This window comes from Wasmannia auropunctata, unplaced genomic scaffold (genome assembly GCF_000956235.1).
Source record: "Wasmannia auropunctata unplaced genomic scaffold, wasmannia.A_1.0 LD336043.1, whole genome shotgun sequence".
Taxonomy (NCBI): Eukaryota; Metazoa; Arthropoda; class Insecta; order Hymenoptera; family Formicidae; genus Wasmannia; species Wasmannia auropunctata.
In genome coordinates, this window is record NW_012026847.1 from 337,061 (window position 1) to 353,091 (window position 16,031).

Below are 16,031 nucleotides of genomic sequence, written 5' to 3' on the forward strand. Positions count from 1 at the left end.
TGCTCTTCCGATCTATGTGAGAGAGCTAAAATACAACACAGGTACACGTTTGGACATTTGCTCCTGATCGTGGTAGTTTGTATAAAAAATTTGGATCATGGCCCCCTCTAGAAAAAATCCTGCGGACGCCCTTGCAAATGACTCTCTCATCGCGTTACGCAAGAACATTTATATATATATAGAACTACGTGTACACGTCTGTTTAATTTCGCCGGAGAGATAGATCCCTCGGAGCGTAATATCACGGCACATTGCGTTGCAACGCGTTCGCAATGAACGTAGTGCAATGAAACTTGTCTCCACTGTAACAACCGCAGTCGGCGCAAATAACAATACATGAATACTGCGGAAGAAGAAAGTTGGCAGAATCCGCCGCGACGCGAAAGAAAGCCTTGGCGATGTTGGTCATAGCGAGGGAGAGGGGGGGAGGGGAAAAAAACCCGGACGTTCTTCATTCTCGTAGAAGTAATTCGCTTTTCGATTGTGCGGTTCGCGGTTTATGCGGCAGATGCAGATGCGGAATAATGAGAGAGAGAAAATGGCTTTTGCAGAAACTGGACATTAATCTAAAGGCCATATTGAATGGAAAATTCATTGGATTACTATCACTCATTTTGAAGGATTATAGAATCTATACTTCTCTCTCGATAACTGTTTTTAAATAATTAAAGAGTATTGTGTAAGATATAATTATATACACGGAAAGATAGGTTTGCCTAGTAAGATTTCAAATCCATAGCGTACGCAACATAAATGTCGGTTTATTTACTGAAGACGTCATGCACGGAAATATCCACGTATATAACCACCGCTACTTTTCTTTTCGACGGAGCTTTTCCAGTCACGTTTGCACCGCGAACGAATCCCGCGTGTGTATATTTTCGTTGGTAAACGCCTACGAATTAATTATGAATCGCATTGTACTTCGCGACCGTGCGAAACGAATTAACTTGAGTTAGTTCCAGGTTTATCGCTGCACGGCTTTCCTGTAAAGCGGCGATTATTATGGCTCTATATTTACGTATGTGCGAACATGATGAAGTAGCACGAGAAGATATTCCTTACAGTGGAGAATACTTATGACTGAAACGATGAAATGATAATGACGTAAGTGAATAATTTTGAAAAAAAAATGTAAATTACCGCAAGACAATTTCATGACTTTGTAACGCGGCATGCGGGATGTGGAAACAGCAAGTTAGAGATAGAGGCGTACGGTAGGAAAAATTACTGGTGCGCTAATCGAAAGACAGCGGAATGATTCTTATGATCAAACAGAAAAACGCACGGTATCCTGAAACGGGTATAAAGTTTCATATGGAATGTAGGACAAGAGAAATGAACGTAAATGAACAAAGAATCGTTTCAAAGATCCTTCCTCCGTAAAAACTGCAATAAAAAAATTCTTACAAAACACAGAAGTATTGTGTAAACCAGAAAAGTTATTTGAAGTATAGACAATAGAAGAAAATGTTCTTTTATTATTTGTGATTGACACAGTAATCTTGGATTTCACTAATCATTTCCCATCGCAAAAATGGATTTTCAGGTTCAATGACCATAACGTCGAAATTTTCTATGCCAACAAAGTGATCAGTAAGCTGCAAACTATAATACGTCCATCAAAACTTAGAATTTAGAAAGTTCTTGTTTACTCCTATCTCAGATTGAAATAAAAAAATGCACAATAAAAATTTTTGTAAAATATACTAAAATGAAAATATGTATCAATACAACAATAATCGATAGAACTTACAATTGATAGAAGCGACTTCAAATATACCAAAAACTAGCCTTTTATTTCGTTAAATAATAAATAATTGTATAATATATTTCAAAATTAATTATGCATAAACAAAAGCGAACTGAACTATGTTTACAGCTATATGTTGACAACTGTCAAATTAATGATATATAAAAATAAATATGATTTAAGGAGCAATTCCCAAAATAATAAGATAACTTTTGATTTTATAAGTCTATTCTATTGTAACTGTTTTATTAAAAAATATTTTTATGTAAATAATTTTTGTAAGAATTTTTATTTGTTGTTAATCGCTTCTGATATTACAATCTGAGATAGTAGAGGTGAACGAACAGAAGTCTTAAATCGAAAAGAATTTTAAATCAGTTTACATAAATTTATTTAATCATTTATTTGCTATAAAAATTAATTTATATGGGGATTTATATCAAAATTTATAGATATATTGTCAAAATTTTTATGTTATACATTTTTGACTGATTTTTTGCCTTATAAGATAACCTTTGAAGCCGGTTTAGTCATAGCTCAAATTAGTCCCTTAGAAACAAAAAACTTGGATCGTTCGTCTCTCTTTCTCCTTCTTATTCCGAAAGACCTCAAGTTCAAAAGCGCCGATTACTGTAATTTACTTGGCAATCCACAGGTGCGCTTTTGTCAATGCTTTTCCTTTTTTAGAAAAGGCCCGTTACTGGTGTAATCTACTGCCGAATTTCTTGGAAGGCTACTTTTGTACTCGACGAGCGATTGCTGATTGTAACATGCGATCATCGTTAACACATTAAATCCCACAATCGTCGCATGACACAAATACGGTTGAAAATTGTCATAAATTCTATATTCTTATCAGATTATTCTTTTCTTTATTGCTTATTGTTCTGATTCAAGAAAACAGAGCGAACAAAATATATTATGTATATTTTTTTATTAAAAGGATAGTTATATATGCTAAATTATATTTTTAAAGATTTTTTAGAAATATAGAATTAAAATTGCCATTTAAAGTGTTAAAATACTATGCTTACAATAAAAATCTTTATTAATTAGTAAGAGAATTCACTAAAAAAAAAAATTCAATGCTTAAGATAAAAAACTATTATGTCATATGTGCATTTGAAGAAGCGTGCTTTTTTTCTATTCGTTTTATAAGTAGTAAATTGTTGAAATATATACATAAATTCGAAAAATTTAAAAGATTAATTTTACCATTTTATATTGTGCTATTAAAACACCAGCCTCAGGCATCAACCCGCACATTTTTTCAGAGATACACCTGCATATATAAAGTATCGAATGTTACCGAGCTTCAGGCATTGCGCTTGCGGTTGTCAGGAAAAACTTGTCCGACTGGTCATGCATAAAATACATCGAGTCTATTGACACGAAGACCAACAAGAGCAAAGCACTTGGAAGAGCACGAGACTGCGGTGAAACGTACAAACCCTTAATAAATTGTTCTTTTTTCTGATATCACCGCAGCGCGGAATTTACATAACGCGAACTACGCGTCTTCTATTACGCTTCCTGTTCAAATAAAAAACAATTCAGGTTTTGTATATTTATAAGTAATGCATGAAATATACGCTAAATAAGGATTATATGTATTAGCTTCCAAGCTAATATTCATTCATAAGATCATAACGCAACGCGATGATTTAATTCGCATGTTATATTATACCGCAGATAATATAGATGTAGAAGGAATGCATAATAGTACGCTATGGCAAACTAATTGTGACTAATTATATGATAAACACGGAAAGGGAACACTGTCACGGCATAGTTGGCTTCAACTGATCGGCCGCTCAACTTCGTGCGAAACAGGTCAAACAGGTGTGACAGAAGGCCTGGTAGGTGTGTGTGCCACATTTAAATAAATATCTATCCAGTCCCAAGATAAACTTTCATGCGAGTTGACAGACTAACCTGACACGTATTTTTTTCGTTCGCACTCATGATCAAGTGATTATATATATATATATATATATATATATATATATATAAATTATTTTATTTCTTTTATTAATATTCGTTTTGCAGTATAATTTTATTATGTATATATAATTTTATTATATATACATAATTACAAAATATTTTGGTAAATTTAAATAAAATAAAGATAATTAAAAATATTATTTTAAATTTGACATAATATTTCTTATAACTTGTTAACACTTAAAAATTAAAAATAATTATCAAGAAAGTAATTTTAAACAAACTATTATAAACAATGAGACATGTATTTTAATATAGTTTATATAAGAAAATTTATACATACATTACATATATATGTGTTAAATATATATATATATATATATATATATATATATAAAACAATACAATATATTTTTTAAAACAATCAAAATTTTAACATAATAAGATAAATAAAATTACAATAAAAACAACATCATATAAAAATAATTTGATTTTAATGTTTGATTTGTGTAATTTGAGTTTTAGATAGCAGTATAGTAGAATGTCATAAAATAATACTTTTTATTAGACTACTCGTCCACTCGACTATACGATGACTACTTTACACCTTCGAGGCCACCAATGGAATGTTGTTACTCAGCGATGATAATACAGCTCGCTGATTACCGTGGAGCTCGAAGCCTCCTCAGGGTCGCTCAAGTTACGTCGTAATGATGCCCAGGCGGCGAACCGGTTACGGTCCCGGACCCTAGGGCCCTGCCACTGCACTTATTTGGCCCCGAGACCGCCCTCCATCACTAAACCGATCCCGAGGCAGACGAAAATAAGAATAAAAGGGCGCGAAGGAACCCACAAAAATTAACCACGCGCTCGCTCGCACCTGGTCCGACGATGAAAACACGTAGTCAAACTGGCTCAAAAACCCTTCACCACAAGGAGAGACTCCAATAACTCTTATAGATGCTACTTCTCACAAAATAATCTATCTACACAAAGGAAAGGTCTGTAAATGAAACAAACGTCATTGCACAAATATGTACATACGAGCGAATCTTGCACACGGCGCTATAAATAACGCAGCGTATTGCATGTAAATTTTGCTTAAAGTACTACTTAACATCAATCACTGCTCGATACAATTCGCATAATAGCAATCGGAATTTAAATTGATGTTAACATCACGAATACAATGCAATAAATATTCGTGTCGATCCGCCCCCGCAATTTTTAATTCGTTCCATTACTCCGACGACAATGGAACGATGGCACAGCGTTCCCAACTTCTCTTCCTCCCGATAACGCGCCGCCAAGCGCCACGTGAGCATCTCTGGAGCGCACAATACGCTGGATAGTCGCGCTCCATTTTTAGGAAGATACAACACCTCGCTGCGCCAAAGGGGGTTGGACTTATAAATCCAACGATAAATCTATCACCGGCAAAAGCTGACCGATATCGCGCCTGTGGCCGCTTGCCAGAGCCATCCCGCAAGTCTTGTATTATACAGTCGCATGCCGGACAATCCCTTTCCTCCTATTTCGCATAGCTATGTATCCTGCCAATCGCCAATGGTCCAGCTCCAATCATTTCTTCTTCTTTCCCGAATGAGCGAGCCGTAAAAAGCACGATTTATTCCAGCAACATTATTTTTTCTGTTTGCTACTTGGTCGTTATTTGCAGCCAGAAAGCGAAGCCCTTCGAGCGAATCCTCAAGGACGGGCGCTTCCTACTCGTAAATAAGAAAGTCCATAAATTGACCGCAAGATATTCGACGCGCTTTCATATTTACACTCATATCTTATTATGCAAATGATAGAATTCCGCAGCAGTCTATTGTTAACACGAAGAAATTAAAAAATTGTATGCATAGAATAAATTGCATTCATTGAGTAAATATCAATAAAGTTTATTTGTATAATCAACGATCCTTGCCTTAATGCGTAAGGGCTCTTGTAAATTTTTTTTTTTCAAAATATTAAATTTATCCCAGAATCAAACAATTGTATAAGCCGTGTTAAAGTTCCAATACTCGACTCGCAGGGTACTTCGTTAAGGATCCACTCTGCTAAATGGAACGTTTGCGTGTCAGTAAATTATATAACATTGTTAGTTACTCGGCGATGTCCATCTATGATATTGCAGGGCGTCACACTCCCACAGGGGAAGGTAAATAGACGGTGATCCTGCAAACTATCGTCCAGTCGCGGTCAGTAATATACGTGTAGATCGTCGAAGCAACATGTGCCGCACCATAATTTGTCGTTAACTTCTTCCATATTTCTTCCTGCAGTCAATCACAATTCAATCTCGTAAACGAGGAAAGCTTGTTATCACACCGAATTGTTCAAGGAAAGTGTAGAAGTCTTTAAGAGCAAGGGGATGGTGTGTACATAAAATTTTTCAAACTGTTAATGAGATACCTGCACTGAAAAAAGTAATCTTGCAATTATAGCGAGAGTTATTTAGGTACGAAAAATTAGCTAAAACGGATAAGTGCTATAAATTCTACGTATTACAGACAATTTTTCAGCAGATACAAAAAACAGCGATGTAATTTAAGTGTAATATTTATAATTCTAGCTGGAACGGCACATTTCCCAACGAAACATTTCCCTGAGTGTGGATTCGCGCGCAAGTTGTAGCAAACGGCATAACCGATAAATCGTCTACGTGAACAACGCACAATGTCCAAAATATACGATATGAGTGCAGTACACACGCAGAACCCATGCAATATATTTTCGCTTAAAACGGATCTCATTACATCGACGAGTCCTACGAAAATGAACATCATTATACCAATTATCCCCGCGTCCGTGCGTAATATCATGGATTTCACGCTGGTGGTGGCAGGCATTAGCCTAAATGCCTTTCTCGGTCTCTTTATCGTATTAAATTCTACCATGCACACCTCCACCAACTGTTACATAGTGAGCCTGGTATTGTCGAACTTCGTAATCCTGCTCGAACCACTTGAGCGAGTATTTCATTGGATTTTCGATATACACCTAGAGATGAATCTCGACTATATATTTTTGGTAAGCTTTGCCACGTCTATACTGACGATAATTTTGCTAAATATCGAGGCGTACGTTGTCATCTGTCAAAAAAATTCGCCTCTTCGTAAGTTACTCTTAAAGAATTCGACAGCTATAAAAGGGATCTTATTCATATGGACAATGTGTATTATGGCGTCAGCCATAGAATTAAACTTGTATGATCATTTTGTGAAAGAAATCATGTACGACATCTACGTTTCATCCACTGTTATGTTTCTATTATTCCCGTGTCTCATTTTTGTTTTGCTCGATTACTTCATCATATACGACCTGAAAAGATCGAAATCAATAACTGGAACATGGCCGAGCAAAGATGTCAAGCGTTTTATTTTTCTGGGTAAGTAAAATTTTCACTTTAATGCAAATATGGTGATTGTTTAAGTATCTATAGATTTCTTACGCTTCTTTCTTTTTATTGAAACAATCCGCCTTCTATAATGTGTATAGTTGGTGTTAATATTGGATTTTTTCTAACTGTGGCACCATATCGAATTGTGAGAGCTATCGCTCTCATAACGCAAACTTATTATAACAACATGGCGATAGAGATAACGTATACCATGGTTAAAATGTATCCGATAATTCTACCAATAATATATTTCATAATATCGAAGGAGTTCCGTCAACTCTCTCGAGGTTCGTAATACAAATACACTAATTCATAAAAAAGGTAATTAATATAAAAATTAATAATATTTATGTTTCAGACAAGACTGCAGTGTCAATGGAACCTACGTCATAACGTAAAAGATATGCGGATATATAACGAGATATCAAAGTATATTTATGCACAATTCCATTAAATTCCATTAGGTAAGTCTATCCAATTTTTTTATAATCTATGTAATCTATCTTATTATATTTTCTCGTAAAGGTTTATCCATTGTGTGCATCTTTTGGATAATTTATTATTCCTGAGAAGACCTTAAAACTCGCGCGTGCGATAACCAAGTACATCCGCTCTCACGAGAGAAAAAAAACGATGTGTCTGCACACAAATTTTCGAATTCACTGAGTTTTCAGTATGCAAATTAGTTTTCATTTAACCCTCTCCTTCAAAAGTCAGATCAGCATTGTACTTAGAGACTGTGTACTTATAAAATAAGGAAATATATTATCTTATTTTATACAAACTATAACAGATATTATTTAAATTATAAGTTATCGCCATCTAATTATGCATGTAGTACCATCACGTAACACTTTAATTTTAAAGTACTATGTGTAATTATGAAAAATATGTATTGCATTTGAAACAATAATAATAAGTTATCGCACTAAACAATTTTTAAGAAAATTCTGTTAAAATATATAATTTAAACGGCTTATATCGTGTATTCAACGAACACCTCGTTGAATTAAGATTATACGTCGGGTAAAAGGCAGGTATTTCCTCCAATCTATTCACCTGTAACGCGGTACTTCCTTTCTAACGAGAAGTCGGCGTTTATCAAATCGAGGATAAAACCGAGTTTACAACTACCAAGCAGCTTGCCTGTCCCTTCGTGATTAGGAATTCCTCTCGCGGCTCGTTTCGTTTTCCTTCCCTCGCGATTTCATGACAAGATCCAAACAAGAAGGTATGCCAATGGAGCTCGTAAAGATCGAGCATGTATATATATGTATTTAAAAAGATAATGTAAAGTGATAAAGATCCGTTAACACTTATATAAACATTTATAGTATTTTGAGTGTTAATTATCTTTTATAATTTTTTAATGTCTTAAAGAAAGCGTTTAGATATATTATATAATCTCACGGTATTATCCTGAGAAACTTGCAAAGTAATATATAAAACTTTTTAGTCTACTTTTTAAAAATGCTAAATTAAAAAATAGAATAATTTCTTATAATCCTTGATTTTTTACAAAAAAATGCAAAGAAGATATTTGAAAACAATGTCTTTTCACGCCTCAATAAATAATCTCTGTAAAATGCATTGCTAAAACGTGCGATATATCCTATGTGTCGTCATTGTGGAGAAAAAGAAGATCACGAAGAACCAAGAAATCGATGAAGCAGAACGCTCAGACACATACTTCCGGTTCAAGGAACGAACTATGTTTGCCTTTTTAAACACGTACTAGTCTTAAATAATTGATCTTTATAAAATTCCAATTTTAGATTACTATTAAAAATAAATAAATTTGATATACTATTTATACTATAAATAAAATTATACTATTTTTACTAATAAATAAATTTGATATACTATTTATACTATAAATATGATATATACTATTGTACAACAAGTTATAAAAAATATAATTAATATTAAGTCAAGCATTTAAAACTACTTGAATGAAAATAAACAAAGTACATTTTACAAAAGTACATACCGCGATAAATTATTATACTAAACAACACAACTTCTAACAGAAGTTATAACAGATTCTTATTTCTGTATGTGAATTTTAAACTAAACACTGCCTATTATAGAGATTAATATTAATTTTTTTTATTTTTTTCCAATTTTAAAAATTAATATTAACCCTAATCGCGGGTTTGATGGACATTTTTTCAATTAGCACCAAATCTCCAGATAGCATTATGAAAATTTGTTTATATAACAAATGTTTTTCACAACTTCATAATTTTATGTTACATAATTTTAGTTTTCGGATTTTGAACTCAAAATATAAACAAAATTGTGCAATTACGTTAACTGTAAACAAAGATATATTATCATTAATTTAAAGTTTTGTCGGGTACATTGGAATATCAGTTAAGGAAATTTCGGAGCAAATACCGCTTACAATTAATTAAAAGATAAATGTATTTAACATCAATATATGTATTTCAATATGTAAAGAAAATATTGTATTTTTTTTGTTCATCTTTCATTATGTGTAATTATAAAAATTTTATCATTGACACTGTTATTTTTGTAATTTAGTTAAATAATATTATAGATATAGTATGTATAGTGCCCTCTTGTTAATGCGAGACAAAATAAATCTGTAACTTCCAGTCTTTAACTTTCTCCACTGATTTGCATCACGCTAAAATTTCATTTATATTAATCTTTTCTTGACCTCGTATTCCAATTTACTTCTAAGAACATACAAGAATCGAAAACATCATTTTACGCAATAAAAATATTAGTCTCGGTAGTTTAAATTATGAGCACATACTCGTCCTTGCAGTCCAAATTTCGCAACACTGTTACGAGCGCTGATCGCGCGACGATGCATCAGCCTGTATGACTCTGTGCAGTTGGCGTTCTATAAATACCACGGGCGATTTTTAAAAATGCAGTGACAGTAATAGCGAGCGCTGTCTTGTATAACCGCGTTAAAATATTTTTAGCACCATATTCTTTCTTGTTGTTATCTTAAAAGCTCTCGGAGAGAGAGAGAGAGAGAGAGAGATGTGAGAATTGTAAAGTGCAACGGACGGCGAAGCGGGTTTCAGCGCGCAGCGAAAATCGAACATAGGATTACCGAGACCGGTGTTACAGGTGTATGCATATGTATAAACGCATCGCTGCACCGTGGGGGACATGGGAAAGGCGATAGACGCCACGCTGTTTGCGGTAGCCAGCGGAACGGATGAATGCGAATCGAACGTAACATTCACCCGACGCGACGTGTGAATGAAGCGACCGCGTAACGCGGATAGAAACTCCATTCAGGCTCGCCGCTTGGAAAAATGCAGCGCGACTGTATCGATTGCGATCAACATCGAGTTTGACGTGGGGGCCGACGAAACACCCGGAGCTTTGTTCAACCGTTCGCTTGTGACCCTCGTGATACTCTCGAAATATACGCGGTCTTAATTATTAACCTTCCGACGTAAGACGAACGTGCGTTTCTCTATATCGCTTTCGAAACAGCTCGAGAAGCGGCTGGAGACGCGACGATAATAATAACGCAATGAAAAAGTCGAAGAGAATTTTAGCAGTATAGGTATAAATCTGCTTCAAACGGTCTTTTCTCTTCGGAGAAAACGGGAACGATTGTCTGCGTCTTGCACTATCACTGTGAACTAAAAAGAATCCATGAGGCAGTATCGGATATGCTTTACCAAACATATCGTGCGCAATTTATGAAACATCCTCCCTCGACATAAATTAACGTGACCTTTATTTTCACGCTAGCTTATCCAAACACCGATAGGCCCTGGTGCGCTGATGCATCGTGGGGGAAGTGTTTTATCAAGTGCGAGTGCCTGAAAAGCCTCGAGAAATTTCTAACGGGTGCAGCTGCCCCGAATAATGAGTTTGGGAATACGGTGCAAGCCTTGCACAAAACTCTAGTCTTGGCCTGCGCATGTTAACAAATTACGTTGTATATTTTAGCTTAAGAAAGTCAAATAGCTGTCACTAAAAATAATTAACCTGCAGGAACTTTATATTATAAAAGCTGATTGTAGTAAAAACTTATGTGTACTTAATAAACAAAACTATAACAATAAACTACAAACACTAAAAATAAACAAACTTATTCAACTATTTAGTGAAATAAAACAATTATTTAATGTGATCAAGAAGTGAAATAAAGCAAAAATGTATTCGGAAAAACTAATAAACATAAATTTTCAGTGTTAAAAAAATTTTAAAGCAATATTCAAGTACAAATATTTAAAAAAAAAGAGATAAAGAATTGTGTAGATATCATCATATTCGAGCTTAATGCCTACGTCCAAGCTAAGTTTAGTAATCGTTACAGGTTTCAGAATCGTTTCTGTTGAGTAAAGTCTCGCAAAGTTTTAATGAAATCATAACCGAGAGATTCCGCGCAAAGTTATGCTATCTTCGACATATTGCTCCTTTTGCTTACGTGCAGTCGCAGATAAAATCAGAACTTTATACAAAGTCCGTCAATGTTTTTCATGAAAATAATTAGATTAAAGCTTTCATGAAAAAGCAATTATGGCAAGCAATATTAATTAAAATAATTTTATTATAATAGAGATATAATTTTTAATAAATAATAAGATGCATCAATAAATTAAAGAAATTAAAGAGTACGGAAATTTTTCTAATTCCTAAGATTAGTTGGCAAGAAATTATTAAAAATAACGCGTGCATTAAAAATTATTATTGCGATTAAATATTGTAATCGTTGAAATATGGCTTCAAATATACCAACAGATAAAACTGGCTGACTCTGTTTTATAACGCTGTTAATTTCGTCATCCATTTTCGTAATTATATTCCCGTCGTACTGTGTATGCTTACTCGATTTTCTGTCATTCATATCGATCGAGCAGTCGCGAATATAAATTATTTATGAATTCCCGTACGAACGAATACATCATCGATTTTCATCGTTGACATTTCGCATGCCCATCACGTAGCGAAGATGATTAAAAGTCGGTGCCTCCGGGCACGATTTTTTTTTTTTTTCATTCCCTCGTACGATTTCGCGGTACAGCAATAAAGGTTAAAGCGTGATTGAATGTCATATAAAATAGCTTTGCACTATGTTAATATTTATTCGTCGATATTCACATTATTTGAGAAATGATATGACCTATCGAATTAGAAAAAATTTGTATTCGCTACACGAATTATTGTTATTTTGGTTAATTAAAATTATTTTATATATGTAAATGTATTATTTTAGTTTGTATTTTGTTTTTAATTTATTATTATTATTAATTTTTTACTTATTTCTTGCTATTTGTTTCATTCTCGCTAAATTATAAATCTCTGCATAACGCATCATCGAATTAAATCGCAGAATATACTCACATTATATTAAATGCACTGCGTAGAGAGTACATGGGTGCCTCCCGACGAAACAACAGAGTCAAGAAGCAATTCAATGTGCATTCAGTGGGAACTTGTATGAAGAAATGAATGGATCTTTCGTCGCTGTAACGAGAAGTTGATATATGTCTTCGCCGTATGTTGAGACGCAAAAGGAATCTTTCTCTATAATAAGATAAATAAGACAGGGGCTTTGTTAACGGAGAATCTTTTGAAGATTCTGGTTATACCACTGTGCAAACGTGAAATAAAGTAAATGTGTAACAAAAGAACTTCGCAAGAGACGACTGCAAGAAACGAAAAACTGGATAATAAAAATGACAAAAGAAGAAAGGACAGGTCGCGTGTGTTTCTCTCAATTTTAAGTAATTTCGCTTCATTCTATTTAAGTGCTGCCTACGTAATTGCGAGTTTACGTTGGAGAAAATCGACGCGTTAACGAGTAGCTGAATCTTTAACATCGCATCTCGTATAAGCCAGCAAGGCATCACTTTCATCTAAAGAGCCAGGCTCGACGATCAATGCACTGTCATGTGACACCCTATACATACCTACATTGCCTAAGGCAATGCGTGGGTGGGCGTTTTGCGCTGAAGCAACAGGACCGAGGAACGTGCAAAATGTAGAATGGGCATAGAACGGAGCGCCCTGTACAAATTCTTTGTTTTAAAAAAATGTCCATCATGAGTCAGTCTCCACTGTGGCGAACGGAAAGGATGCTGCGCGAATATATATATATATATATTTCGACACACATCTATTTATACATGCCCCACGCTATAGCCATGTACAGCTGACTCCAAATTTCACTTATTGTCCTTGTCGGATAAATTAAATTTAATCTTGAGAGAGATACTTGATTAAAACAGGATAATTTTTTATCCGCAGGATGTAGTTAACGCATTCTTAAAAACTTATGCAACGCACTTAGTAGCGTGGAAATGCTTAAATCGAAAGTTAAGTCAAATCATAAATAATTCTTTATCTAAAGTGCTAAAAAAAAGGCTTAAGTAAGAAATTTAACTTATCACTTCCGGCTATCTAATCTTGCTTATGACTCCTTCATAATTATCAATAATCGAACATAATTATTTGTCCCGCGTAAAATAATTGCAGGCATCGCCGAGTTTATCGGCGTCTAACGGTAAACATTAAACTACGATAAGAGCGACAAAGACGCACCACACACGCTCGCTTGATTTAATTAGATTTTAATGAAGGAGATATCTGGCTCCGCCGATGCACAGTGGAACAACTCCGTTTATTCTCTCTTCTGAAACGCTTCTGTGTTATGACGTCCTCGTAAAATTTCTGCTCAATACAATCCTGCATTTGAGAACGAAGAAGAAAACGAGTGAAAGACGAAGAATGGCATAGGTGCTAGCGATCGCATTAAGACTGAATAACTGCCCATACTAACTATAAAAACTTCATCCCCAGCAAACAGAAAGATCATTTTTTATACTACAATAGCGAGAGAAATAGAATAACAGTTTTCTCTTGTCAATTTATTACAATTCAATGAAATATTGCAATGTTACATAAAATGTAATATCATAAATAATAAATTACAAAAACTAACTTAATCCCTATTAAATTCTATCATTTTAAAAAGTGCATTTTTATTAATGCAATTAATTAATAATCAAACTTTCCTCCAAGATGTTATTTCAAAAAAAACAAAAAAATATGCGTAAAAATAATTAAAAGGCTACGTATAAACAAGCAACATTTTAATAATAAATAGAATTAAGAAATGACAATATGTCGCTCAAAATTTATTAATTTTGTATTAAACTGATTTAATACAACTCAATGTATTAACATTTCTATTTCACGAAAGAATGTATATAAAACGTAAATCGGTATTTCTCACAAACTTTCAATAAAATAATAGAGTTTTGTAGTCATTTATCGGACTTCCGGCATATCGTTTGAAATCTCTTTGCGGTACATCTACCGCAAAAAATAAGAAGCACACGAGAGATTACAGTTAGAAATATTGTATACTTATGTGAACAGCAAAGTGATCCCGTCAATCTAAACTTATCGCAAATAAAAGAGATGTAAAAAAGAGTGAAAAAAGTAAAATTCAATATTATACTTTCGCAATGATTGCAATAGAAAATTAAGACAAGACGTATTACGTGTATTGACTTACGTGGAATATTTGGCATTAAAATAAAATAATTGAACAAAACCACATAACTGAACAGGTACCTAACTTGCCTGAAACTGTCATTGTGTCTATATGCAAAGTAAACTCCGGTTTGCTTTCGTTCGCATTTAGAATGCGAACGGCGAACAAAAGTACATAGTCAGAACAAGCTAAACGGCTTATTGTTCTGAGAAGGAACAATGATGTGTGGGCAAATTACGGGCAAAATTTTCCAAATGACAATAGATCGACAAATTAAAGAGAGGCTTGTACCTCAAAAAAAAAGATCGAATCCATCTCGTAACCGTAAATAAAATATTCGCAATATCATATCTACCTTCTCGTTAGCCTTTAGAGAATGAGTTTTTAATTGCACGTTTCCAAGTTCATTTATCTTACCAGTGATACATCAAATTGCGCACCTGTATAATGGGAGTATCTTTAGATAGGATAAGACTGCATTTTATATCTGTATTATCGCATATTTTTAGACGCTAATGTCAAATGATATCAAAAGTCTTGACTTCCTGCTATTTATTTATCATTTGCAGTTAACACAATCAAGCAGATAACATCTACTTTTTAAATTACAATTACATCTTTGCAATCGAATAAAACAATTATGGCATTAATTGCGTGGATTAATGAACTTCCGCATACTAAACCGGTTACGATCGCGTTACTATCTGATAATCTTAAAGCTGAAAGATTGAAGTTTGAAGCTTAAACATTATCTTTTTCAAAATATAACATTCTAGATTATATAAAAAAAATTAACGTTAAAGATAAGTAAAATATTCAAAATATTATTTACAATTAATTATTAAATAAATTAAACTTGTGCAATTAAAATGTCGAAATTTTACATAGATATTATTTCCAAACATAAATGAATAAATGAATAAATTATCAGCCCTCTCTTATTAGACACCTTAGGCGTAGTTTTTCAACTTCACATTCAAAACTTGAATCTTAGATTCAGATTAGCTGTACCCTTTCATTCAGCATTCTCACAAATCAAATCGCGACGTTTATTAAACGCCACAAATGAACGCTAATCCTGGCGAAAGTGCAAGGCTAAGGTTCGAATCTCTTGCGCGCGACGCGCTTACACCGTTTACGCGATACGCTTTCTGCCCCAGCAAGGATGCTATTGCTGCACTATGTAATCAAGGTCGCCTATCGCGATAAGATTGCACGATTTAAATTCCTATCATTTACGCGCGCGCAGGTGGTCCCCGATGTTTACGCGGTCATGTCCTTATTAACGCGTCTTGTTATGCAAGCGCAATGACATATCCATCCCGTGTTGCAGCTATCGCATTTATATTATCAAAACTTTCGCCTCTTTCCGCCTATCTAACATAAATTTTATATATATATATATCTGTCTCTTATATACA

The 16,031-nt window shown here is 34.0% G+C and overlaps 2 protein-coding genes across 3 annotated transcripts in view; one reads left to right on the top strand and one right to left on the bottom strand.

The window, feature by feature from the left end:
* LOC105451824 (inactive ubiquitin carboxyl-terminal hydrolase 54-like) overlaps positions 1 to 16,031 on the bottom strand; it is a 52,985-nt gene that overhangs the window by 35,986 nt on the left and 968 nt on the right. The window lies entirely within an intron of this gene.
* LOC105451823 (blue-sensitive opsin P467-like) lies at positions 6,024 to 8,005 on the top strand. Its single transcript, XM_011692516.1, has 4 exons — positions 6,024 to 6,161; positions 6,276 to 7,091; positions 7,202 to 7,390; positions 7,462 to 8,005. The coding sequence occupies exons 2-4, from the start codon at positions 6,380 to 6,382 to the stop codon at positions 7,494 to 7,496; spliced, it is 936 nt and encodes a 311-aa protein (XP_011690818.1). The 5' UTR covers positions 6,024 to 6,161; positions 6,276 to 6,379; the 3' UTR covers positions 7,497 to 8,005.

What these genes read in the sequence shown, in the direction of transcription:
- LOC105451823 (XM_011692516.1), top strand. Translation starts at nt 6,380, where the DNA reads ATGTCCAAAATATACGATATGAGTGCAGTACACACGCAGAACCCATGC. An exon ending in CAAGCGTTTTATTTTTCTGG is followed by an intron (nt 7,092 to 7,201) that starts GTAAGTAAAATT and finishes TAATGTGTATAG; the next exon opens with TTGGTGTTAATATTGGATTT. An exon ending in GTTCCGTCAACTCTCTCGAG is followed by an intron (nt 7,391 to 7,461) that starts GTTCGTAATACA and finishes TTTATGTTTCAG; the next exon opens with ACAAGACTGCAGTGTCAATG.